We start from the raw sequence: 25,506 nt of genomic DNA, 5'->3' as shown, positions 1-25,506 counted from the left end.
TCAGATAATTTATACTCGTTGATTGTAGTATCAGATGAAAACAGCATGGACCTCGGTATGTGTAATGCCAAGGCTTCGTCTATTTAATTATTTAAACTTCATAATTCAATACGTCTCTCATTCCTCATCTAACAACTTCAGAATGGATCAAAGAGCTGTCCTCCTGCTGGCCATTTCCCTGCCATGCCTGGTCCTCTCTGAACACCGATCTCGCAGCCTCGCCGGAACTGTCGCATTCAAACTACTCTCGTCGCTCGCGTTCCTGCTCAATCCATTCCTCTCCCCGTCAACAGAATGGACCAGCTATCGCACTGCAATTGTAATCGGTCTGCTGTTTTCTCTTGCCGGTGACTGGTTTCTGCTGCCGTCTCGAAAGGAATTCGACAGCACCACTCAGCAAGAAGACATTCCACTCGCATTCCAGCTTGGTGTCGTCGCCTTTGCAGCTGCTCATATTGCATATATAGTGGCCTTTCTACAACTCCCACAGGACATCTCAGTCCCTGTTGTCCTTACCGTGTTTGTGGCGACTATGCTGCTCGCAAGATGGCTGGGGGTGATATACCCACCTCGCGAGAGCTCGGCGACACAGAATCTGCTTAACCTATATATTCCATCAGATATGAAGCCATTGGTTCTTATATATGCTGCCATCATCAGCTCCATGTTCGCCACTGCGGTCTCGACGGGTTTGACTAGCGATGGCGTCCCTCACCACGCGGTCGGTGCGGCGATGTTTGTGGTGAGCGACGTGTTTGTTGCGAAGAATGCGTTTGGGCAGACTCTGCCCCAGCGGCGTGGATGGTTTAGGATTGCGGTTGGTTATGGACTTTATTTCTGGGGGCAGATGGTTATCGCTGGGTCGGCGGCGCTGTAGACTGTCATTTTCTGCATCATGCAGTCTCCGAGCATAAATAAAGCAGATACTTGTTCAAAGGGATGATTGTTTAATGGCAATTTTTATACGTCAATATCAAAATCAAGATTCTATGGTCTAAGATGGTATTACTTCACAACAATACTGGGATTCATTTCGAGCTATGCTGCTCAAACTGCACGCGCTCGATCGAGGGAAGATACTTCCGTCTAAAGTACCAGCCAAACAGCACCACCAGGACTGTAAATGTCATAATCTTGACGCGGTCGCCCAGGCTGAGGTGATCCAGCTTGGACAGTGGCGGAGCAGCAGCGCTCTCTCCCTGCTCCTTCTCCCACTCCTCGCATACACGCTTGAACAAGGCCGGCTCGTCCGTAATGATACCATCGACTTGGTGTCGGATACCCCAGCGCATCAGATTCGGGGCGTTCACCGTCCAAAGGAACACCGGACTACCTGCGCCGCGCACTTGGTCGAGGAATCCGCGACCGAGCGGGCCCATTACGACTTGCTGGTTCACGTTGAACGAGAAATTGGGCACCTCCAAGAACTCTCGCGCGTAGCCAAGATGCGCACTAATCAAGGCAATCGCACACTTGGGGAGATATTTGTCCCGGAGGGGGAGATAGCGCGCTGACCAGCAGCCTAGGACGATGCGCTGGTGCCACTCTGGTCCACCGTCGGGCGTGGGCACTGACTCGATGGTCTCGGCGATGCGTCGCATAATGGTCGCCGGATCATTCGTCATCTGGCGGCTGCATTAGCTCTGGGAGGGGGGCTGTAACGTTGGACAGGCCTTACCTTGATATCAAGCAACGCCCAGAGCTCCTCATGGCCGGGCTCCCGAAGGTACTCGAGAATGTCGAGCAAGCGCGGCATAGGTGTATGTGGTTCTTGCGTTGTGCGTAGGGTGCTCAAGTATTCCCAGTCACAGTCGCCGACCTTTTTGTCAACGCCAAAGCAGCGTTTCAATGACGGGTCCTGATCGGGTCAGCTCTCTTCTATCAATGAAGCGCGCTTCATACATGCGACAGAACCACGACTCCATCGCGGGAGAGATGAAGGTCAAGCTCGAGAGCATGAGTGCCTGCTTTTACTGCGCCATCGACAGCGATCAGTGTATTCTCGGGGAATTTGCCCTTGTAGCCCCGGTGCGAGATGATCTGGGGCAGGCCGCTCTTTCGGTGGAAATGCACTGGAGCAAGTCAGCCAGAGGAAGGACGACGCTTCCTGCAGGCAGCGTCAGGGGGCAACCAACGAGCAGAGTTGGAGGATGACTGATCGATATCGCCCATGGTGAGTGTTGTGTTAGTTTCTGGAGGTGGAGAGTCGGTCTGCGAAACGGTCTGTCTTTAAACCAGATGGCGTGCCTGGCTGCCTAAGGCCACATGCAGGATCTCATTTCCGTCTCCGGAGTTAACGCCGGCTAGGCACCAGTCAGCCACAGCATAGCCTTAGCCTCAGCCACTCAGCTCGCTTAACTCCGGACTCTGTTCCAAAACAATGGCATTAAATGAACATAAGGTCTGGTTATGATGTACATAGTTATTTCATGAAAGGTGTATACGGTTATGATTGTAAAGCTGCTATACTGCTGGTTGTGGCTGTTGTCGCCAGAAGTGCCGCTATATATATTTCAGCTCGGCACTCGGCAGGTACAACCCGCATAGTAGTGGGAGTGAATATTCATGACTTAAAGAAATACTCGTGGATTCGCCAACAAACACTTTACACGCAATATAGCTAGACATTTAATAATATTTATACTAAGTCCTTGAAACATGCAGGCCCGTGTCATTGTATCTTGTCGCTGCAGTACAGTTGTTGAAGCATGAATAGCATAGATGACTAACTAGCATTAGCTTATGCCGGTAATTGCGGTAGATTCCATCCCGGCGTAGTCTGCAGTCTAATCGCGACAACACAAAGTGACGATGATCGCGTAAACATCCAACAGCTCAGCTTCCTCATCATCCAACTCGCTCATAATTTCTTGCGCCAGCAGCCCAGGAGTCAAATCCAGATCATCAGTAATCGTGCTATCCGCTCCCTTGTCTAGCAGCATCTCCACAGCTGCAGTGTTCCCTGCGTCCACTGCCAGATGAAGGGCAGTCCGGCCGTGAATCCGACAGCGAGCATTCAAATGTGTCTCAGGATCTGCCCACTTTTGCAGAAGCTCGCGCATGATCTCTCGGTTTACCACCATGTCGTACTCTTCTTTTGATAGCTCTGCCTGCTCCTGGTTTTGTGGTAGTCGATGTCTTATTCCCTTGTGCGTCCAGGCGGCGCGGTGAAGGGCAGTCATTTGTTGGCTGTGGTCGACAATAAAATCTACTTCATCCTTCTTTGGACATTGTTCAAGGAGATATCTCACACGAGGCACAGTATGTTGAGCTGATGCAGCGACAATATGGCCAAGGACCGAGGTGGGGTGCTGAAGGGATAACATTCCGGAGGTGCTGCTGCAGGCACTGGGGTTGGCGCCGTGCTCAAGGAATGCTGTGGCCAGTCCAAATGCATTATGCTGGATGGCAACCAGGAATGGGCTCTCTGAGTCGGATGAGTTGCCAACAGGGACACCGTCAATGGGAACACCGGCAGTGACCAGGAACGACACCAAGTCGGAGTAATCTTTAGTGTGGCCGGCGGTGGCCAGAATATGGAAAGCAGTCCAGTTCATCTCGCCGCTGAGAGGATTCCTAGCTGTCGCCCTTGGGTTGGCACCATGTTTCACCAGGAGCTCGACCAGGGGTTTGCGATTCCATCGGATTGCTTCCAGCACGGGCGTGCGTCGGTCCTCTCGTGCCGGGCGATTGATATCTCCCAGATTATATGCACCGGGAGGAAATTGACCGTCTTCGACACTGATGTTGAACGAGCTAATGACTTTACTGACCTCAGTGGATAGAAGATACTCGACAACTTCATCGTGACCCTCGCTCACAGCGTAGTATAGCAGGTGGGTATCATGTCCTCCGACCCCGGTTAGAAAACGAACCTCTTTCGCTTTTCGAAGTCCAAGCTCGAGGAACTCGTGTAGTCGTTGTTTGTACCTTGCACCGTGTCTCAACATCATCGAAAACGTGTCTGCAGAGTGTACCCCTAGCCGGAGGAGAGGCTCGAGAGTATAGGAGACTCCAGATGCTTCCATTGCCTCCATCATGAGCTCTAGGCACTCAACATGATGATAATAGGCTGCGTGCTCCAGGGCAGATGGACCCATGGGATTAGTCAAGCGGTCAACGCAGATCAGGGGATCAGACGCTGCACTCAGTAGAAATTTGACGATCTGAGGTCGGTCATGATGGACAGCCCAGGCCAGCGGAGTGCCCGGGACCTGCACGTCCACCTCGATTGTCGCCCGGAACTCAGAGTACGCAATGCTCTTCTTGGTCAGTCCCCTGAGACCAGCTCCGGCTTTGACCAAAGCCTGGCCGACCTTTTCGATATCGCCATCCTCAAAGGAAACAAGCCAGTGCAAGCAGGTCTCGCCCGTTGGGGTGACTACCGTCGCGTCTGCACCGAGTTCTAACAAATCCAATACAGTGGCGGTCTGTCCAGCACGACATGCGGAGAGCAGCGGTGTTTCGCCTTGGTCGTTGACATGGTTCACAGCGAGTGCTGGGAATGTGCTTAGAAGCGTTCTGATTGCGCTCATGCGTCCAGCACTGGCTGCCAAATGCAGAATCCTGTCACCTCGCTTATTGACCTTATAATCAGCAATACGGTTCAAGCCACTCAGATTCTGAACAAGGACTTGCTCGTTATCAAATGTGTTGATCCACTGCCGGTAAGTAGCACCGGCGAGCATCTGTTTGGCGTGGAAGAAATTGGCACCGACCCCAGCAAGCGCATCGCGGATGAGCGGCTGCACTTCTGCATACTTGTCGGGTGCTATCTCATTGAGATCAAGTCCTGCCGTGCGGGAGCCCATAATGGCCATTTCGGTCAGGTTGGATACCATGTCGGCCCTGGCTATGAACTTTGGGTTGAGAGATTTCGCAATGCGGTAGACGTACGCGCGAGAAGGCAGATGATTATACTCGGTATTGGAACACTGCTCGAGAAGACGCGTAGCTGCTTTGAAGTCAACCGGAGTTCCATATCCATTGATATAGTAGGACATCAGAATGAAACAGTCCGGGGGGTTGATCTTTCGCTGGGATAACTCGCCCTCCACTTTTGCGCGGAAACAGTGGAAGATGAACGACTGGACAGCTGGCTCGAGTTCTCTCATTTGCTGCCAGGAGAGGACATGGTTCTATTTGGTTCAGCACAGTTGCTCTTATAATGACAGCGAGGAGGCTGTGATACGTACATCGTAGCTGATGCGAAGGAGCATATCCGCATTTGTGTGTTTGCTACTGCCATCAGCCATTTAACTAACTCTCATTGAGTATACCACCTACACTGTATCTAGCTGACTTCCTCCGGTAAGACAGTCAAGTGCTCCTCGCAAACTTCGCTTCGTCGAGTCGAGGCTGAGAGATCTTTCCAGAGCCGATGAGATTCGTCCGTAGAAGATATCCTTACTTGCCCACTGCAGGACAGTGCCAGCCAGCACACTCGAGGCTTGATCGAACTGGAGACACACTTTTAAATACTCCACAAGTCTGCCCCAATTATCTGTCGACATACGGTTGGCAGTCTGCTGGGAATTTGCAAGAATCTGAAGCTTGGAGACTCCTTGCACGAGCCAGTCCATGGTCAACTGCGCTTGACGCCCGCCTTTGCCAGAGAGGTAAGGAATAAGCCACTTCTCCAGGGATACATTCTGCACCAGCTGGTCATTATCCTTGAGGCTTTCAAGGAGCTGGTAGTAGTCCTCTCCACGCAGGTCGGTGTCCACCCAGAAACGAAATGGATCCCTGCCGTCTGTTGCCAGACGCCACAACAACAGGCCATAGGAGTAGACATCTGTCGCGGGAAGTCCATCCTTCGTTATTTGTGATTTCGCCTCAGGGGCCTTCCAGGGCCTTGTTCCCCCGACGTATACAGCAGCAGTGGCCGCCTCTCCAACGAGCGAGAAGCCAAAATCCGACAGCTTAGCCACATACTCCTTCTCTGGGTGCGAGAAGATCAGAATGTTCTCTGACTTGATATCGCCATGCACAATGCCGCAGCGATGAAGCACATCCAGGCCCTCTCCGATATCAATTGCGAGTCGACTCCTGGCAAGAGGCCCTAGATTGATGGCATCCTGTAGCTGTGCTAGATTGCCCCGGTCGGCGAACTCAACCACCACCACTGGCAGGCGATGGCTTGGGTCGAAATAGTTGGCGCCCCATGCGAGGCCCAAGAGCTTCACGATGTTGGGATGGTTTTGAAGAGGTTTATGGCGGAGACAGTAGAGCTCCATCAGGGCGGCCTTCATCGCATGGCGAGTTTGCGGCGTAGGGGTTCCAGACTCCGAGAAGGCGACGCGAGCAATCTTGTAAACAACATATCTTGACTTGGTACTTGGAGACGGGCTGAGGGTCAGCGGGAGACCGCTGGTTGTTATATTCAAAGTCGTCGGCGGGCTGCCTGGCACTGCGCGCTTGAAGGTGGTGAACGACGCCCCATGGCCGACAGTGATCGAGTGATCCACAGCCAGAGGCTCCAGATACAGCGGAGGTATCTGCGAGCGGCCCTGAAAATGGGCAGGCCGGAACAGGCTCACAAAGTCATAGATATGGGGGACGTAAATGCCGTCGAATCGGGGGTCAGCCTGAGAGTTTGGTTCTTGTGTGGACGACGATGGTTCACTGGGCGCCGACGACGAGGGCAGAATCGAAGTTACTGCTCGCCCTGAGGCTGATTCTGAGGTCATTGTGAGATGATTGAGGAACTGGATCTTCGATCTGTCAGATCCAACTGTGTTAACAGAGCCTCGTGTACGAAAAGGGCATTTCCAAGCGAGCCCAACGATTGGCGCTGGACACGCCAGCACATCATGAATATTCCAGCCGCGAGAGGGGTAGAAAATGAATAAAGATGGCTTGCGTTTTCTAACGCTGACCAAACTACATATTCATAATGGAGGTCGCCGGACTCGCTTTGTCGGCGGTGTCCCTGTCATTTGAACTGTTCGGAGGCTGCGTCGAGGGCTTCGTGCTGCTCTCAAATGCGCAGAATTTCGGACGAGATGCATCCTTTCTTCGGACTATGTTAAATGTCGAGGAATACCGGTTTGTCAAATGGGCTGATGCTGTGGGTCTGACAGAACCAGGTGCCAAACTGCTCCCACAGGTCAACAAGACGCTGGCCGAGGAGCTCATGGTGCAGCTGGGCGACAGACTCGACGCTTCCAGGCTTAAAGAGCGTTATTCGCTTGAAGTCCAACCAGGAGACTTCGGCAACTCGACAGACGAAAATAAAAGAGAACCAGGGATCCTGGCAGGGGTGTCCGAGGAGCGACGGAGGGAGATTTTGGCACGCGCCAGACTCCTGCAGGGTCAAGGTCTATCGAAGCGACTGCGGTGGGCAGCAATTGACAAGGCGCGATTCCAAGCTCTCGTTCAAGACGTGAGAGAGATCGTGGACGCCCTTTGGCATCTGCTCGAGCCGATTCAGCTTAGGGTTCTGTCGCAGCAGGTCGGCCAGACGCTGACGGCCGTTGTAGACATGAGCCACGATATTAATGCCCTGAAAGGCCTTCATGCCAGTCTGACCCGGAAAGGCACCGCTACAATACCGTCATTCGATATTCTTGAATCTGCAGTCGGATTGAAGGTGGTTCGTGAGCAGCTGCCAGCTGAGAGTGACACCCAACAGCCTCGCCAATCGCCAAACAATGATCCTATTAAACCGTTGGATCGGTCTCTCCTCAAACGCGTTACTACCAGCTCCTACACGACTGCGCCATTTATCGCGGAATATGATGGCAAGCCAGTGATCTGTGAGGCCAAGGTAGTTCCAGCACGGTTGAAACCAAAGCTACGACTACGAGCGCAGAATCTCGCAACGCTGCTGTCACTGCCTAAAAGCTCGAGATTTCTGACACTGAGATGCCTGGGATTCATCGAGGACCAGGACGAGTTTGTCTTCGTCTACGAGTATCCAGCCGGCTCTGACACGTTATGCCCACCACGGTCACTGCAGGACCTGATGCGTGATGCAAAATCGAGGCTCCCAAGTCTCACAACAAGACTAGGGATGGCATTGGAAATATGCAGAACTCTCTTGACAGTACACACTGCTGGCTGGCTGCATAAAAATGTCCGATCGGAGAACATCCTGTTTTTCAGCGACAGCACGTCTTCAGGGGGCGTATCGAACACACTGACTCGCCCTTACTTGGCTGGATTTGCATTCTCACGCGTCGACTCCCCGGTAGAAGTTAGCGACCAAGCCTCAGAAGACCCCTTGCTTGATATTTATCGGCATCCACAAGGACTGGGAGAGCCGTCTGTTGCGTACGCGATGTACATGGACCACTACTCTCTAGGAATGGTCCTCGCCGAGATCGCTGAATGGCGATCACTCAAGCATATCGTCAAAAAGCAAGTCGATGTGACCAACCGCCTGGTTGATGTGCCCTTGTCGGCATTGGCTGGTATCCAGGCCTGGTTCTGGCGAGAGCTCGTGGAACGAGGACAGATTGAATTTCGCATGGGTGAAGTCTACGGAAGAATGGTCTCCTATTTAACGAGACCTGACCGAGAAGATCAGACTGAACGCACGGAGAGTCTGCTCGAGCTTGAGGAGTTCGTCAATGAGCTTGGCTGCTGCCGGGTTTAATAAATATCTGCATTGGCCAGCAATCAGTCACTGAGTGGGGACTGGAGACTACATTAGACTAGAATTAACTAGAATTCAATTGATTACTCGTTAAAGACCCTTTCGATAAAACAACGAGCCAGTATACGCCAAATCTGCAGCCAGCCTCAACGCGTCGTCAGCTGTTGCACAACGTCCAAGATGTCCAGCAATATAAGCTCTGTAGAGCTGTCATGCGACGATAGCCCTCTTTCAACCACTAGCAATATCATTGGCAAACTACTGGGAATTAGAAGGTCCACTAGATCACGAAACCGAGTTTGCGACACCGAAATATCATATATATGTTGATGGAAGCAAATTCTAAGCCAACGCTATCTATTGAGTATGATACAGATGATGAATATTATTAGACAAAGATCACCCACTCTAAGGTCGATTCAACTGCTCGCGACGATAGAAGAGGAGGAAGCCAAAGCTGGAAACAGTTAGTATAAGAGTTTAAACAGGAAGGGGTTATGACTGACCTAGCCAGGAGCTGGAAAAAGAGAGAAATCCAGAACCACGCATTGCCGACCTTATCCACAGATGTGCCGACGTTTGGAGAAATGCCTGCTGGCCCCAGGTTATTGGGTGCAAATCCCCGTGCGCAGATGGTTGCGATTGACCCAAGGGCCTGCGCAGCGATGAGAACGAAGCAGACATGGACTCTTGTCAGGGTCTGCAAGAGAATCATTCCCAGTCCGACTTGCTGTATTTCGTCGAGGAGACCCAGCCACAGCCAGAGACAGCGAGATGCGATTGCCCCCGATGTGAGACCACCAGCCCATGGGAGATAGTGGCCGATATTGGATGTCCCCCACCAGGTCTGTGCCCATCGAGGAGCACCAACGCTGAGCCCAAAGACGGGCAGGATCCAGCTGTGCTCCTTGGCCAGGAACCGGAAGAGAAGCATCAAGACGAACCAGAGAACAACGAAGAATACCACGACCAGGACTGCGATTTGCCATGTTTTCGCGTGCTGTGAGGACCAGAGGAAACTCCAGTTGCGCCCAACTGCGGCGGCGAGAAACCAGTTCTGGATGATGACCATGAAAAAGAACCACAGCACAATGCGCCGGCGGAGGAGGGAAGTATAGAAAAAGAGGATCTTGCCCGGGGCTTGACGGTAGTACTTGGGCAGACCGAGAGCAAGGAGTACGCCGATAGCAAAGCATACGAAGGCGACGGGCATCACCACAGCCGTGAGTCTCCACGAGCTCAATGCAGCTGTAGAAACACCGCCAACTTCCACTCTCGTAACCCTGGAGCTCCAAAACCACAGAGCCACAGTGTACAGCTGGGAGAGGCCTTGAATCAGACTGGCGCGAAACACCCAATCCTTCACGGGGACTGCCCCCTGGTCGCCGAAGTTGAGGGCAAAGAACAGGGAACCGCTGGAAGATGCAGCGGAATAGACGCCTGCTGCAATATTTTGGGCCCATGCACGCCCCACAGTCGAAGCACCGAACGGTGATACACCCAGGACGATGAACGCGAGGGAGTATATGAACCAGGGCACACTCAGGACCACGACTGACGGGAAACGGTAGAAGACAAACCACCAAGCGATGGACGAGAGGCAGTAGATTGCCGCTATAACGTACAGCTTAACGGCAGCTTCTCCAACCTGGCCAACCAACAGGGTCATCTGGGACGAGTTGGTCGCAATGATCTGGCCGAGACCCAGGAAGAGGGCGTACACAGGCCAGTTCCCAATGCGCCATCGCATGAATCTCTGGATTGCCATGGGTCTTTGATACCCCAAACGGGCAAGCCATTGATCGATGTCATCTGTACCGTTCGAATCCTGCTCCTCAGCGCCCTGAGATTCAGGGTTGTAGGCAGGATCCAGACCTGGACTAGACAGAGGGCGCTCTTTTGGTTGCTTCTTCAACTGTGCATCAGTGTACATGTCGAAGAACTTGCGCTCACTTTTCATGAGATAAACTTCAATGCAGTAATCCGTGCTTGAATTCTTCTTGTTCAGGTTGGTGAGTAGCTGCTCGAAGCGCCGAGTGAAATGGCCCATGCTGTCCGTAAAGGTTGGGTCGACCTTTTGCAACTCAAACACAGGCTGGTCATGGTCTGCGACAACAGAGGGCAAAGACAGAGTAGATACATTGTGTCGCCCAAAGACGGGGTTGCTCCCAAGCTCGAGTGTTCTTCGGGGCGAGTCAATGCTTGTTATGCTGGCGTCGTCAGGCGTAGTCTGACCGGGGGGCCTCAGAGACGTATTAACTGCTGCCATGGCCTCCTCATGAGATATGTAGTTCTCCTGCGCCGTGACACCAGCTTCCTCCGCGTCAGTGGTATCAGCCTCGACTCGCTGTTCGGAGATCTGGCTGCTGCTCAGGGACTTCTTGCGGAGACGCCTTCGTCCGTCTTGTCCTGGCCCAGTGCGCTGACCGAGTGATAGTTTACGTCCTAGCATACTGCTGTTCCTGTTGTTCTGATCTGCTTGCATTGCCTGAGCTTCGGCGGCCTGTAGATCAAGAAGGGAGGGCATTGGCGACCTCATCGGCGGCGTACGCAATCCATCTGCATTTGGCTGGAGGGACATGGGGCGCAGCATTGCAGATTGCCTCAAGCCCTGCATGTCCCAGTCGCCCTGGGACTCCGGCCGTGGCCCTGTTACCGTGTCCTGGTTCTTTGTGTGGTGGATCTGGATCGATGTGCGCTGTAACGTTTCCAGCTTTTGGACCCAGTCGAGGACAGGAAAGCGCTGTTTGGCCGAGTTTGCACGCATCTCTGCCCTGGTGCTCTGGGAAGAGTCCAAAGCCGATTTGATCGCGGTCCTCAGTTGGTGCATGAGATGGCGAACAGAGTCGGACTCGACAGTGTACCACCAGCCAGGCATCTGGCCCAATCCTCCAATGCGAGACCCGATTCCGAGTGCGCCCTTGCGACCGAATTCCACCGCGATCAATCCAAATGGTTCGTCTCGTGAGGGGATCAGGGCGAAGTCAGCCCCAGAAAATATGTACGGGGGAAGGACTGTGAACTCTGGCTTAGAGAATACACGCCCGGGAAACATCTCCATGATTCTTTGCAGTTTTATAGCGGCGAGTCTGCCATAAAGGTCGATAATAGGCCCAATGCAGATCAGCTGAACTTGAGGTCTGGAGGACAGGACTGCCGGTATCACGTCTGCAATTAAATCGACTCCTTTCTGCTTCGACCAGCGGCCGACAAAGACCAGCAAGTCGGCATTGGGATCCTCATTCAGACCAGCCCATCGCTGTGCCTGCAGCTTGTCATGGACGGATTCGTCATGAGATTGAACGGCGACTTCCGCGCCCGAATTACTGTCCACGGCTGCTGTATCAGAGGGATCTGGGTTTGGAAGGCTTCCAATCTTGCCCAAGCTCCAGAAAATTGGATAACGGGCCCACGAACGCTGTCCATACTTGTCAGAGACACCCACTGCCCCGAAGCCGCGCTGGTGCCATCGCAAATAGCTCGCACCGGCGTGGAGAAGGTTGAAGACGTTGCCAAATTGACAGTATTTTGTTGCCATTTCCACCGGAATATTAAAAACAGAACAGACCTCTTTCTTCTCTTGTTGAGTTCGCAGAGCCCAGAGACCTTGGAACTCGGCGTTGTGCAATGACAGACAAACTGGGATTGTGCGTTCTGGCAGCAGATAAAGCGGTGCCAGGCAGCCGTGGAAATCGTTGATATGGTACAGGTCAATCGAGGGCGAGCGTCTGATGGCCTCTGCGATACACTGGTTCCAGGCCGAGTAGTAGATTGCACTATCAAGGTCATCCATACGCGGAGGATACGGCTCTGCCTTGGTCTGGTTCCTGAAGACAGGCGCATCCAGCAAGACGTAGGTGATGTTATCGACAACATGATACTGCACATTGATCAAGTAGGGGGTATCCAAGACGTTCACCACGAAGGGTTCTGCTGGCGTGTCCTGAGGATATTCAATATCCCCAACGCAGGGTACTACCCAGATGAGATTCTGGTGCTTCAGATTCTGCGACATGAGCTGCGCCATCACACCCAGACCACCGATCTTCACTTTTATCTTCCAGTCGGATATATCATACTCCATGGTGGCAATCAATACCGTGCGTCGTTGCGAAGCGGCTCCAGCTGCAGCCACGTCGGCTGGGACAGCACTTTCTGCCAGGTTGATTTGCGAGGTACTGGCACCAATCTTCTCTCTCAGTCGACGGTAGAATACCAGTGGCGCCTTATCACTCGTGTTGTTGCCGTCTTTGTTGAGCTGGACTCGGTAGAAGTTGCGGATGAAGATAAACACGCCAGCTATCCCCATAAGAATCGGAACGACCCAGAGGAGGATGAAAAGGGCAAGCTGAGCCCACGCAGACCCAACAGGAATCAGCTTGTAGTTCAGATTGGCATCATTGAGCGAAATTGTCCATCCGAGATGCGGAAACGGGGGCAGCCTTGTGATGTTGATGACATTGGACGAGAGATACGACGGAGGCAGCTTCTGCACGTAAGACGTGTTGCCAACGTCGCCCAGGACCTCTCTGGTGTCTGGCTCGCCGTCTTCGTCCTTCCCCCAGACGTTCAGCTGTCCGATGGCCGGCCACTCGTATACAAAGTCGTACAACCAGCGAGCGGTCTTGGTGTCGTAGGCCACCTCGTTATCCAACCCACCATCGTATCCGTACTGGTTGTACGGGCCGTTGAAATAAAGGTGAGGGAATCTTCGGGCTGCATCGTCCTTCCAGTCATAGTCGCCCTCTTGTATATAACTGCTACTACCTGTCAACCTGGAGAAGTATTGCACGCGGATATGCGTCCCCGTCCACTGCCCCTTCGTGTCCTCTGTATTGACAGTCGTGTTGCCCCCTTCGTAAGTCTCCCATTTCGACCAGGTCCGACCAAAGTCCGCCGTGTATCGGAACTGGTCAGCCCCTGCAGCTTTGTGCTGGACGTAGTAACTGTCGCCAGATTCGTGCACCAGGCTGGAGGAGTAGTTGGCAAACGTGGTTACCAGCGGGTTCTCGTGAGTACCAACGCGGAGGAGAAACTTATCGGTCGAATTAGTGGAACCAGAGGACGAAGAGACGTTCTTAACGGTGAGCTGGTGGATTCCATGATGGACATTGTTCAACGTTGCAGACCAGGTCCATACTGTCGGGATTTCTCCTACATATTTGCTATCTGTCGTCCGAGCATCGACTTTGGTGCACTTGACACTAGACGTGTCCAACGTGGCGTTGACACCTTTCTCTGTCTTGGAGTCTAGGGCTATTGCCTTTGTGATGCTATCGCAGGTCATCGTCTTGGAATACCCCAGTTGGATGGAAATGCTTTCACCCGAGTCGTCTGCACTGGAGAATATTCGGGCATCATGTCCAGGCAGGAATTCGGTGACGGTAGGGGCAGCCTCGACAAAGTCGCTGGCCTTGACATAGGCTCGATACTCCCATGGAAGCATCTTCATTTGCTTGACGCATCCGTACTCCTTGTCCGGGCCATCTTCCACAGTGAGGTCGTCATATGGATAAAACACATTTCTGAGCTTCGTGCCCGACTTGAACGGGGACAGCAAGGACTTCTTCCTGTCGTTGCAGTCGCCACCATATGTTTTGGTTTTGTTTCCATTTTGATACACAAGCCACATCGTGTCATTCCCCTGGTTGGCCTCCTTTTGAACATCGGGGAAGTACCCTCGCAACACCGACCACAGACCGGTCACAGTCGGGGTGTCGGATGAACCAGGAAGGTAGATATCCTCTGTCAGCTGTGCGATGGTTTTCAGATACAGGCCATCCTGGGCCACTGGGTAGTGATCTCGGATTTCGAACATTCGCTTCATGATGTTTCGCAGGGGATGGGCTGGATTCCGCTGGTCATACGTGATGCTGACATCGTTGCAGCCAACTCGGCCCTTTTCCACTGGGAAATCATAGAACTTTTCCGTATTAAGATTAAAACAGCCATTTGTCCACCAGGCCGTCTGCGAGGTCATGGGCTGCCGACCGAACATGTAATTATCTGCGGTAGCATCAAACACGTACATTGCCTGCTCTTCCCCCCATAGGATGAGAGGGACTCCTGGCAGCTCCAGCGAGACAATATAAAGACCTAACAGGTACCTCTCTGTGCCGTTCTGCACGGCCGGCCAGCGGAAGTTATCCTGGTTGGAAACACCGTACATATGCCGTGGGTCCAGCTCTCCAGTGAATGCGTTTATAAAGTCATTCGTCCTGAGCATCTCGTTCCACGCATCAATGAAGTCAGTGGGCAGATCGTGTCCAGCAACGAGGTTGCCGTCCATCCCCAGGAACCGCGTCATAGACCGGTAGATCGTGTAATGAAAGGCAGAGGCATCCAGTGCCTGCAGGCCGTCGTCTCTGAGGAAATTCGAATCTGAGGTATTCTTCAACTTGGCACCCTCGCTTGCAGTGTCTGGACGTTGGTTCGGTTGACGCCCGCGGCCGAGATAGAGACTGCCAAAGGTATCGCCAGACGTGATCTCGCCGGGGAGGAAGAAATTGTGCTTGCCGTACTTCTTTGCGCACTCTCGGTAGACTGCTATCATCTCACTCAGGGGCTCCAGGGTTGATTGGACACTCTTATCAAACCGGAAGCCATCGATATCGAGGCTCGCAATCTGGATGCAGGAGTGCCGAGTGAGCACATCACGAACTGGCTGATGCCATTCACGCAGGCGGTCCTGCACCGATGCGAATTTGGTGAGTTGACGCTGCCAGTCAGGAAAGTTTCCAAATGCTTCTAATTCTCCGTACTGGTCAAAGTCGCTGTTGTAGCAGCCATTCAACTGCTCGACACCTTGGTCTGTGAGCGGAAAGCCCTCCTCGTCCCAGAACCGGGGATAGTTGCATGATTCATTGTAGTCGTTGCCAAAGCTGAAATCCGCATATTGTCTATCAGTAACCCACTGGACTTCGTATTCCTCCGGGCGGAAATCGGCCGAAGAGTTCAGAAAGCCCTTGAATCCGATCAGGTTACTCAGTCTGTCCAAATTAGCTCTGAAAGGCTGCAAATGGAGGAGCAGCATACGTTGAAAGAGTATTGTCCACGACGACATACATGCCTCTGTCGTGGATTTCGGTGATTGTCCGCCGCCAGTCTTCCAGTGTGCCATGGTGCATGTCGAGCAGCGTCGTGTCAACCGGCGAGTATCCATCGTAGGCCCACGGCAGATTCATTAAATACGTCCCTGCAAAGTAGATGACCTATCTGGATTAGCTTCGTGTTGGATTTGAGAGCATTCAACACACCTTAAAACCCATGCCCTGTATATAATCCAACGTGTCTACCAGACCAGCCAGGTCACCACCGTGACGCATCTGATTAGAATGTAGCACATGCTCAAAGTCCGTCCCGTTGATATCATCATTCAGAGGATCCCCGTTGGATATGCGATCCAAAAATATTGTATACGTGGGCAGCCGCCAGTTGTCTGGCGACGGGTGGTACTTGTGATCCGGCCATTCCCCCCAGTAGTCGATTGGGCTCTCGGCCGTTTTATTTTCGTTGAGGTTATAATCGAGGAGCGATTCGTCGTAAGGCCAGCAGAAGGCGGTGCTCAAAAGCGAGAGAATGAGGACTGTTGAGCGGTGCATCTGCAAGTATATATAAACGCGGCCAAAAATCGCACGAGTTGACCGTCAAAGCAAGAGGAATAACATGAGCAGTCAGAAAACAGTAAGAAAAACCAGATAGATGAACAAGCGAGCAAACAGCCTTTCGACTTGAAGCATGGCGACGGGCAGCGAGGGTCTTATCGATGATGTGCTATATCGGTAGACCCTCTATCAGACCCATATCAGACCCACAGCTCAGATTTTGTCAATCCACCACGAACTGTTTCACCGGCCCTGGCTGGCTGCGTTTTGGGTCTGTGTCTCACCCAACTAAACTGAAACGCGCGTTACCTGATTCCAGTCTCTTCTGCTGTCCAGGCCCCGAGAGTTGTTACAGAGTCTGTGACTTGAAAATTCGAAATGCATGCCACTATCACGAGTTTTGGATACGCCTGCAAAAGCCCTAGAGAGTATTACGACTGATAAGGAATTCAAGCATCATCTATCATCCACATTTGAACAATCCATGGCGCCCGACGACAAGCGGAGACGGTGTCTTACCGTCACCTTGGCAGAGAGCTTAGCGTGCCACATATACATGAATCTCGTCGTCGTTTGCTAATTATAGCCGGCAAAGAGATCTCCGAATCTAGAAGGCCGATCCACAGCGCCTGCCAGACCATGGCTTGTACGGCCTTGCCGTGTACTTGCAAGTCCCGACGCGCACAGCTACTTCTGTATATCCCAGCGCCACGGACGTCACTAATAGACTGGTCCACACTCCCTAAAACAGCCAGGCAATGGTACCGACATAGTTAGAAGTGCAGATGTCATACAGTGAAGTAGGGCACACTAATTGGAATGCCCCGCCGTATTTGGATCGCCTGCGACAGCTTCTCTCCGACGGCGTCGCTGGATCAGGGTGTCGATAAACCGAACAATTGCGAGAACAAGGCCAGCCGAGAGAACTGCGAGAGCGACACTGAAACCGCGGCGGTATAGGGGATTGTCGTCTGCACGGAATATCTGAGCGCCGTAGATACCAGCAATATTGGCATTCATGATGACGCTGACGCGGAGGGCAATTAGCATGGAAAGCATTCATCTTGAAAGAGCTGCTCGACTCACCCGGCCATAGCCAGCGCACGCTGCTCTGAATCATCGCATGCAAGTGATAACCACGCGATGTTTAGTGGATGGGAGAATGTCCCAAACGTCTGTGTCCAGACGACTCCGAAGTAGCGGACTCCGCGCAGCGAGACATCGGTGAAGGTGCGATTGAAGATGTAGCCCACAAGATGGCAGAAGAAGCCTAACATAACAGTCTCTCCCCGACGATTGCTGCAGGACCGGTTAACTGGAGCCGACAGCTCATACTTGGTGAACTCACTAATGGTCTGACACCCAACTGAATGCGAACGAGACGGGGACCTGCAAAAACAGCCCAACAGCGGCCATAGCGTTGCTGACCAGGCTTCCGAAGCCAAAGCTCGTCACGATAGACGGAGCGTACGTGTCGAATGCGCGCTGGGGACCATTGTTGCATAGAGTGATCAGGAAATGCACCCAGATGCGCCAGTTCAAGAACTAAATCATTGAGTAACAACCACCAGGGCTAGATTTCAGACTACACTTACCGCTCTTTTGAAGGCGCCAGAGCCAATCCTACGCTTCTTTTTACCCTTGTTTGGGTCATCGAGCAAGACCCGTGTTTGCAAAATGTGCAGCTCCCGATCGGTGAACCAGGATACTGTTGGTAGAAAGGTGCTGTGGGGGTTTTTGAACGAGTCGAGCAGAAAGAAGCCAAAGATGAATCCAGAAAGTACAGTGAAGGCGCCCATTAACGCGAAGAGCCAGAACCAGCCAGGCTGCCCGCCAACCCCTCGCATGTGCAGTATGCCGTACGCCAGCAGCTTCGCCGACGCTTGGCCGATCTGGTTTCCAAAGTAGAAGACCATGACGCGTTTGGCAGTCTCATCCCTAGTATACCAAGTGGAGAGAGTCCATAGACCACCTGGGATAAAGCCAGACTCGGTTATGCCGAGGACGAGGCGAGTTGCAATGAAAGCACCGTAGCCGCGTTGGAAGGCTTGGAAAGTGCTGACAATTCCGAAGAGGAACAGCTGCATTGTAAGCCATTTTCCTGGGCCCACGCGGTAGAGGATCATATTCGAGGGAATCTCAGTCAAGACAATACCAAGGGACAGCATTTGCTGGCCAACGTTAAACTGGTCTTGGTTGATACCGACATCCTCCATGAATTGATCGGTGATGGCGTTGGCCATATTGCCGCGGTCAAGTTCTATGCCATGTTAAACTTGTAGCACTATGACAGTATAAACGACGATCTCTTACGCAGGCAAAAGAATCCGAGCGTGAGGATGGGCATAATCATAAAATCTAACCTTAAGAACATAGATGCATCAATCTCTGCATGCTCAATCTGGGCTCATGGAACACTTACTTCCGCTTAGCCCGAGTTTCCTCCTCAATAGTCCAGTCTCCATTATCGGTGATTATGATTTCCTCTGCAGAATCGTTAAGGATATCCCGGTTGTTCTGTTTGAGGTCCTCCATGTTTGCCGCAGGAGGCGATGTCTATACCGAGAGTGAGTGATCGGTTCTCCAACCACGGCCTGCAAGGAGACCCTTATGAATACAGACCCTGATGCGAGGGCATCCCGCGCCAAGCGAGGACGAGGAATGGCGTGCTGGCCAGGTCTTGATAAACAGACGCCAAGACTGGGCTCACAGCGGAAATCTTGGCACTCCGTCCGCCATTCGATCCCAAACGGCACCATAGCGCCTCCTTATGGCATCATCCAGTCTTGTCACTACATTTAAGAAGAGATAGACAGACAAGAGCACGCCGCGTTTGCCTGGTGCCCAATAAATGTCATCGACTGTCTCGTCTCAATTTCCTTCCATGAGTGGCATGGGCTTGGGGGTCCAGGCCAAGAGCGTTCTGGTCCTGGGCAGTAAGGGTGAGCCGGAAGTCATATCGAAATTAGATAGTATGACGGACTATCTCGGGTTTCAATCATGGTCACCACAACCGCCAGCCGTCGCGGTTTGGCATATCCTCGGGTTGATTACTCCTCGTACGAGAGCGAGGTCTGCTCAAAAGTCAGAAGTGCTCTCTATCGGCCACGGTATCTCATACCAAGTGAAAATCCCTATTGACTCCTTAAATATAGACCCATCTGTAGCGTGGGGGGTTTACAATGGCGACTGCAGCCAAGAAGCACGGAATGTCCTCTGAGGGTGTATTTTGCCGAAGTAGACATCACGATTGCAGCCACAGAGACCGCGATTGCGCGTCCAACGGTGGATATGTGAACGCATGCTTGGAAGGTGAACAAGAGCATAGCCTGGAGCTGAATGATTTGCTGAGCCATCCTGGAGTGTGTGCCGCCAAGGGCCATGGCAGTCCGGCTACACGAATGGGCACATAACAAGGGATTAATGGTCTTACATGCCAAAAAGTACACAGACGAGATATCTGGGTTCCCTTCCTGGCTCACCTTCTCCAGAAATTCCAAGTCAATTCAGGATCCTCAAGATGTCCCCCCGCCTGAATATCACTGGGCTTCGGAATGGCAAGGCATATTCGTCGACAGAGGCTGTCAAAGGCGTGGTGCATCTGAAGGCTGGAAGTGGAGCGCCTGTGGACTTTCAGGTCACAGCAACTCTGGAAGGTATTCGCCACGTATAAAACTCTCCAGCCTCCAAAATGACATTGCATCAGGGGTGATACGAACATCTCTTATTGAGAAAGGGCCTGCGTTCATTCTAGGGAATGACATGCCGCTAGTAGCAAGTGAGAATCATCAGGTGCGTAAGAACAAACACCCTTCAGGCAACATGCTTTGATATGTCTTTTGACGGCGGATATTCAAGCTCTTCAGGACTTCAAAGGTCGTTTTCCCCGACCAAAATTCGCCTTCGAGTACTTTTCAGTATACCCCGTTTAATGGTGAATATGCCATTCCTTTCGAGATAAACTTTCCACTACAGACTCAGTGCGCTAAACATCCGGACGAGCCTGCGCACAAGGGGGTTACGCTGCCCTCATCCTTCGAAGCGCGCGCGACGATGTTTGGGGCGGCTGCCAGAGTCCAATATACCGTCAGAATAGATGTCAAGGGCCGTGAAGGGGATGCCTCATTCAAGCGAGTGGTCATGATATCGGCTGCTGCACCACCTCTGTACCTGGCTCTGATGTCCAACAGAGCATTGCGTACAACTAGTACAGTGAAGCTGCCTCATTTGCACCTCCAATATACCCCCCCAACCCTGTCACTCGAAGCAAGACTTCCTTCTCCGATTCTCAGAATAGGACAACGCCTTCCATTGCGGATGTTTGTGCGAGGCCCCCTCGTGGAAGGCCAGGCCTTGTTTCCATCAAAACTATCGAGTCTGAGAATCAGCCTTGAGAGTACGACGAATATTAGGGCTGAAGCTAGGCACAAGTCATGGACAACCTCAACGGATCTCCTAAATCTGAAAACCCTCAACGAGCCTGTCACTTGCCTTGCCGGGCTTGATGTGCTGCCCGATATAAATAGGACCATTTTTCATCGCGTATCCATTCCAGATGTTGCGCCGAGTTTCGCATCGTGTACTGTTGAACATACGTACTCACTCGCAGTCGATGCCAGATTTTCGTTTTGCAAAGCCAGAAAAGTACAGGTATGCTGTGTCCCCTTTGAGAAAACATCATTGTTACTGACGCCGTGTCTCGTAGTCGACAAAGCTTGTACTCAAAGTTGAAATTTGGCCTGCGAACCGCACTGTGCAGAGCCCTTCAGCAGTACCATCCAGAAATTGCAGCTCGCCACAAGACAGAATTCCGACGGGGGAGCTGCCTCTTCAGGGGTGCACACAAGTGGAGGCTTATGATAGTGAGCCTCCGCCGTACTCGTAGAGTATACCATTCAGTACGGCAACACCCTGTTGCTACCTGTGGACGAATACTCAATATATCTTGTGTAGTGGATAATCAGCATGGTTAATACGAAGAAACAAACCTTATATCGAGCCAGGCTGAATCGATGCAGCATGTGTAAATTGCCGGGAATATTGAGCAAAATGAATGACTATATTAGTCTCTGTCTTTTATTCTCGTCGTTCCTCTATTGCGCGGATTGCATTATGTCGAAATGTCCGCGCCCACTCGATGTATCCAGCGCGCCGTCGCCGTGTCGAGGCCTGTGTATCAATATACAGCACTTTTGCCATCCAGAACGCAGTCGGGGCTTCGAAGCATCGCGACATTGTATCCAAGTCAGTCATCACCAAAGAAATTCCAAGTTTATCGCTGGAATCCAGACACCCCTGCAAGGAGACCGTGGATGCAGACGTATGAACTCGGTCTTGATAAGATTAGTCCGATGGTACTGGACGCACTCATATATATATAGAATCAGATTGACCCTACCTTGACCTTTCGACGGAGCTGCAGGGAAGGAGTTTGTGGCAGCTGCGCTATGAGTATTGATGGCGTCAACACCCTGGCTTGCACGAGCATGCCGTTCGGCCGGAAGAGCGTTGACGAGAGGTTATTAATACTGAGCTGCAATGCGGGCCCAATTCCCCGGGTTGCTCGCGAGTTGCGCATCTACCCACTTCCCCATATGTAGGTGGTGAAGGACCTGGTTCCGGATCTTACATTCAGCTATAAGCAATACAAGTCGATCAAGCCGTATTTACAGAGAGAGAGCCTTCGGGCGTGAGTTCTCTATACCCCCAACCCTGAAGAGCGACAGAAATTAGACGGACTGTACGAGTGTATCTTGTGCTTTTGCTGCGCTGCTGGCTGTCCATCGTACTGGTGGAATAGCCAGGAATATCTCGGACCAGCACTGCTCCTTCAGACATACCGATGGCTGGTGGATTCGCCAGATGAAAAGAAAGACGAGCGACTACACGCAATCGACAACAGTATGAGTGTTTATCGATGCCATACAATTATTCACTGCACTCGGACTTGTCCGAAGCACCTGAACCCTGGTCTGGCAATAGTAGAGATTAGGAAGCTTCTTATGATGAAGCCTCAAGCTAAAGTAAAATAGCTTCGGTATTGTCCTCATATTTAATTAATATCAACCAGTAAGGCAAATATAGTTTGGTTATGTTGTTGCGTGATCCCGCCACAGGGAGACGGCAGTAGCCCTACTTACATCACTGTTATATCATCCACATCCAGTCCATTTAAACAGACAAAACAGCTTTTAGACAGCAAGCCCAGGCAGCCATGGTGAAAAATACACGATCGAGGGCGTTGTCTCATCCTCCAATTTTCACAGTGGGCCATGGAACACGCACGCTCGATGATCTGATCCAGCTCCTCCGAACAGCAAATGTCACCAAGCTTGTCGACATCCGGTCTATCCCAAGGTCATTTACAAATCCCCAGTTCAACCGCGACACCCTCCAAGAATCCGCGGAGTTACAACGGGCTCGTATCGAATACGTCTGGTTTGGTGAATCACTAGGGGGCCGTCGCAACGCCAAACAGCCAAAGCTTGCACAGCATACAGCGATACGCGTCGCCGCGTTCCGGAATTATGCAGGGTATATGAGTACGCCGTCATTCAAAGAGGGCCTAGCCGAACTGCAGAACCTGGCAGAGGAGCTCCACAGATCCAGCCAGGGATATGTAGCTATCATGTGCAGCGAGACGTTGTGGTGGCGATGCCATCGTCGCATGGTTTCCGACGCCCTGGTAACGGCGGGTTGGAATGTCCAGCACTTGGGAGTTGCCAAAAAGACCATGGAGCATACGCTGTGGGGTATCGCAAGGGTTGATGAAGGGAACCTCGTATATGATGGAAGGGAGAGCCGGCACACAACGAAGAAGAAAACCCTGCCAGGAGAGTCAGCCACCAGTGAGAATTGACCCGTCACATCCAGACACCCAGCGGATGATAACGCAGCTGCTTGGCCTGAATTTCTTCCCAATCTCGCATGGCAGCTCTGGGGAAATCTATCACGTCTCGCCATCAACGGAAACGCAAGACCAGGTACCCCAAACCTCGCTTAGCTGATGATGACACCAAGATGACTTGCTGGTGAGTATTTCTCTTAAAAGTATCCGAGGCTTAGCATTCACATAGGACATTTGGCTGTCATTCAAGGATCTAACTGGCAGGTCTTCTTGGTTCAACGCTTTAGGTAGCATCATCTTGTTGTCACTCTACCATACGTTAGGCTTCGTATTCAACATAAACTATCACATGGCCTTATGCTTCTCAGGATCATAAAATGAAGCGTCAGCTTGTGAGCGCCTCTTCGACAGCCAACATCGCCAACCGCCTGGCCGCCTCAGCCATGCCAATGCAGCGCCAGACCTTAGTATCGTCAGAAAGATTCTCTTCTTCCGAATCCTCATCGTCACCAAAATCAGCAACATAAAAATATACCCCGGCCTCGCTTACAAAGTTTGCCCTATCCAGTACGACAGCAAACACGCCACAGGGGAAGGTGAGGACGTTTTGAGCGCCCGCAAGGGAGTCAAGCTCATTCTGAGGGCTAACCCTGTGAAGGGCAGCTATATCACCGTCGTTTGCCGCGAATTTATGCAGAGCGCCGGGAGCAAACTCGGTGGTACGAGAGGCGCGAACGGCGTCGTGGGCAGCGCGTATGCCCGACCAAGGGTTGGAATGTGACTCTGGAATAGAGAATTCAAGATCCATAGTTTTCGGCGAAGGAAGATGGAATTGCAGGGCAGAGCAGAACAGGCGTGCTGTGCTTTCCAGAAGAGGAGTCGCAGTGGTTGCATCGAGGTGGCTGAGAAAAGGGGCACAGATCAGATACTGCATGTCAGGCTGAGCCCCCTTCGGCGTGTCTGACACCGTCACGATGCCGCCATCTTGAGTGACCTCAGCCAAGGAAGGCAGAGTGAATCCGCCAACTGCAGTCTGCTGGGATAGCTGATCCCGGATCTGCTTCTCGGACGGGGGAGCTTGGTCCGGGGGGTTACCCTCGTCAACATCCAGGCCAAAATACAGCTCCCCACGAGGGTGAGAATTGAGGAACATGTCAAGAACAACCACCTGATCGACATCTTCCCGTGACGTGATGCGGCTCACCGACAGCTCAAACCGTTCCAAAAAGCGTTCATCTGGAGGGTAGGATGGAATTTGTGCATCATCGGGTGCATCATCGGCATCTCTGCGCGTGGCGGAAAAGGTACGTGTGAACTCCAGCGCATCTGGTCCCCCGGCAGAGGCGCCATCATCGTCTTCATCTAGACGGTAGCAATGGGAACGTAAAAGGACACAGCGCCCAATGGGAGGTTCGTTGTTCCAACGGTGCCTGAAGAACTGGGGGATCAGCCCGGGGGCGTTTTCAACGCCCGACCGGTGCTGCTGCTTGCGAAAGGCAATCTCGCGACGGTTGTGGTCGATGCAGGCAAAGGCATCAGGCGGGCAGTACGAGTATATCTCGAATAGCGGCATAACTTCGTCATTCCAGAAGGCGCCCAGGAGATAGTCGCGGACCTTTTCATGATCTGGATCCAGAGGCACTAGGCTGTAAACCTGGATAGGGACTAAGTGGCACGGTGCTGGTGGATTGCCAGGCCTCACGTATTCTTCGAGGACAACAGGATGGCCCAGGTGGTCCTTGTAGTGGCGGACCTGCTGCCAGCTGCTATGGTCGCTGTCACTGTCGCTGTCGGACATTGCAGGGAAAGGAAAGAAGGAAGTGAACTGAGCAAGTGAAACAGGGGCTTGAGGCACTTAAATACTTAGTTATATAAGCATGCACGATGACGTTATCGCCCTAGGACTGTTCACATGGGCTACGGAACTCCTTATATACATGTTGAAAATATTCCTCCATCAAAACCACCCTCAATGAAAATATTTTCAACATGACCATGGCCGCTCAGTGCCGTGGTCAGCTACGTGACGGGGATATTGACACTACAACCCTAACTTCCCCAGCCCCTTGCCTCCCCACATTCCATACCGACTTTCCTGATTAAAGTCACTCCCAGCAGTTCCTGGAAGCGGACTTTTTGGATTGGGCCGGGGAAACTTGAAGTTTGCCACCTTCGCATCGCCGGTCGTCATGGCATTCGCCACGAAGTCCTTTGCAGTTTGTGCGTTGACCTTCTCCAACTTGGACTTTGTAGACGCGTGCCATACCTCCTGCACCTGTTCGGCAAGGTCTAGATGTCTGTCGATGAAATAGCACCAGAGTGTGCGCAGTCCCCAATGCTTCACGCCTTGGGGCATTGGGGGCTTGCCAATGGGCGTTCCAGGCGGAGATTGAGCCAAGGGCCACCGCGTGTACCAGTAATCAAACTCATCCGATATCAGTTCGACATTTTGACTG

General features: G+C 52.3%; 10 protein-coding genes across 10 annotated transcripts; 4 read left to right on the top strand and 6 right to left on the bottom strand.

The window, feature by feature from the left end:
- Positions 1-141: 141 nt before the first annotated feature.
- ASPVEDRAFT_42565 (lysoplasmalogenase) lies at positions 142-989 on the top strand (the record flags this gene model as incomplete). The annotated part of the gene is made up of 1 exon (XM_040812613.1): positions 142-989. A coding segment is annotated over one exon (736 nt), but the record flags the coding sequence as incomplete, so codon positions are not given.
- Positions 944-2,186, bottom strand: ASPVEDRAFT_42563 (uncharacterized protein). The gene is made up of 2 exons (XM_040812612.1): positions 1,679-2,186; positions 944-1,625 (listed from the first exon to the last, which is right to left on the bottom strand). The coding sequence occupies exons 1-2, from the start codon at positions 1,754-1,756 to the stop codon at positions 1,029-1,031; spliced, it is 675 nt and encodes a 224-aa protein (XP_040668794.1). The 5' UTR covers positions 1,757-2,186; the 3' UTR covers positions 944-1,028.
- ASPVEDRAFT_42562 (uncharacterized protein) lies at positions 1,783-2,186 on the bottom strand. The gene is made up of 2 exons (XM_040812611.1): positions 2,136-2,186; positions 1,783-2,072 (listed from the first exon to the last, which is right to left on the bottom strand). Exons 1-2 carry the CDS (start codon positions 2,170-2,172, stop codon positions 1,897-1,899), a joined length of 213 nt encoding a protein of 70 aa, XP_040668795.1. The 5' UTR covers positions 2,173-2,186; the 3' UTR covers positions 1,783-1,896.
- Positions 2,187-2,546: 360 nt separating this feature from the next.
- Positions 2,547-6,851, bottom strand: ASPVEDRAFT_42561 (ankyrin repeat and protein kinase domain-containing protein). Its single transcript, XM_040812610.1, has 3 exons — positions 5,287-6,851; positions 5,196-5,238; positions 2,547-5,138 (listed from the first exon to the last, which is right to left on the bottom strand). The coding sequence occupies exons 1-3, from the start codon at positions 6,687-6,689 to the stop codon at positions 2,787-2,789; spliced, it is 3,798 nt and encodes a 1,265-aa protein (XP_040668793.1). The 5' UTR covers positions 6,690-6,851; the 3' UTR covers positions 2,547-2,786.
- A 44-nt stretch (positions 6,852-6,895) lies between these two features.
- On the top strand, positions 6,896-8,599 carry ASPVEDRAFT_72790 (prion-inhibition and propagation domain-containing protein; the record flags this gene model as incomplete). Its single annotated transcript, XM_040816168.1, has 1 exon — positions 6,896-8,599. The coding sequence occupies one exon, from the start codon at positions 6,896-6,898 to the stop codon at positions 8,597-8,599; it is 1,704 nt and encodes a 567-aa protein (XP_040668792.1).
- A 408-nt stretch (positions 8,600-9,007) lies between these two features.
- Positions 9,008-16,200, bottom strand: ags3 (alpha-1,3-glucan synthase Ags3; the record flags this gene model as incomplete). The annotated part of the gene is made up of 4 exons (XM_040818459.1): positions 9,008-9,056; positions 9,106-15,588; positions 15,635-15,810; positions 15,856-16,200. The coding sequence occupies 4 exons, from the start codon at positions 16,198-16,200 to the stop codon at positions 9,008-9,010; spliced, it is 7,053 nt and encodes a 2,350-aa protein (XP_040668791.1).
- A 402-nt stretch (positions 16,201-16,602) lies between these two features.
- On the bottom strand, positions 16,603-18,738 carry ASPVEDRAFT_889509 (uncharacterized protein; the record flags this gene model as incomplete). The annotated part of the gene is made up of 6 exons (XM_040818458.1): positions 16,603-17,230; positions 17,290-17,502; positions 17,552-17,748; positions 17,799-18,463; positions 18,517-18,566; positions 18,626-18,738. 6 exons carry the CDS (start codon positions 18,736-18,738, stop codon positions 17,014-17,016), a joined length of 1,455 nt encoding a protein of 484 aa, XP_040668790.1. The 3' UTR covers positions 16,603-17,013.
- A 985-nt stretch (positions 18,739-19,723) lies between these two features.
- On the top strand, positions 19,724-21,088 carry ASPVEDRAFT_84492 (uncharacterized protein; the record flags this gene model as incomplete). The annotated part of the gene is made up of 4 exons (XM_040817543.1): positions 19,724-19,859; positions 19,910-19,995; positions 20,062-20,853; positions 20,909-21,088. The coding sequence occupies 4 exons, from the start codon at positions 19,724-19,726 to the stop codon at positions 21,086-21,088; spliced, it is 1,194 nt and encodes a 397-aa protein (XP_040668789.1).
- Positions 21,089-22,417: 1,329 nt separating this feature from the next.
- Positions 22,418-23,062, top strand: ASPVEDRAFT_84491 (DUF488 domain-containing protein; the record flags this gene model as incomplete). Its single annotated transcript, XM_040817542.1, has 1 exon — positions 22,418-23,062. The coding sequence occupies one exon, from the start codon at positions 22,418-22,420 to the stop codon at positions 23,060-23,062; it is 645 nt and encodes a 214-aa protein (XP_040668788.1).
- Positions 23,063-23,435: 373 nt separating this feature from the next.
- On the bottom strand, positions 23,436-24,848 carry ASPVEDRAFT_53586 (uncharacterized protein; the record flags this gene model as incomplete). The annotated part of the gene is made up of 1 exon (XM_040814809.1): positions 23,436-24,848. One exon carries the CDS (start codon positions 24,846-24,848, stop codon positions 23,436-23,438), a length of 1,413 nt encoding a protein of 470 aa, XP_040668787.1.
- Positions 24,849-25,506: the final 658 nt, after the last annotated feature.

Source organism: Aspergillus versicolor (genome assembly GCF_001890125.1).
Source record: "Aspergillus versicolor CBS 583.65 unplaced genomic scaffold ASPVEscaffold_6, whole genome shotgun sequence".
NCBI classification, from domain to species: domain Eukaryota; kingdom Fungi; phylum Ascomycota; class Eurotiomycetes; order Eurotiales; family Aspergillaceae; genus Aspergillus; species Aspergillus versicolor.
This window is presented reverse-complemented; position numbering and strand designations above follow the sequence as displayed.

Excerpts from the sequence above, each read along its gene's own strand:
- ASPVEDRAFT_42562 (XM_040812611.1), bottom strand. The coding sequence starts at position 2,172 with ATGGGCGATATCGATCAGTCATCCTCCAACTCTGCTC. Across the intron at positions 2,073-2,135 it reads GTCATCCTCCAACTCTGCTC|TGCATTTCCACCGAAAGAGC; the intron begins GTTGGTTGCCCC and ends GACTTGCTCCAG.
- ASPVEDRAFT_42561 (XM_040812610.1), bottom strand. The coding sequence starts at position 6,689 with ATGACCTCAGAATCAGCCTCAGGGCGAGCAGTAACTTCGATTCTGCCC. Across the intron at positions 5,239-5,286 it reads GGAAGTCAGCTAGATACAGT|CAAACACACAAATGCGGATA; the intron begins GTAGGTGGTATA and ends TGATGGCAGTAG. Across the intron at positions 5,139-5,195 it reads TCCTTCGCATCAGCTACGAT|AACCATGTCCTCTCCTGGCA; the intron begins GTACGTATCACA and ends TGAACCAAATAG.
- ASPVEDRAFT_42563 (XM_040812612.1), bottom strand. The coding sequence starts at position 1,756 with ATGCCGCGCTTGCTCGACATTCTCGAGTACCTTCGGGAGCCCGGCCAT. Across the intron at positions 1,626-1,678 it reads GGGCGTTGCTTGATATCAAG|ATGACGAATGATCCGGCGAC; the intron begins GTAAGGCCTGTC and ends TGCAGCCGCCAG.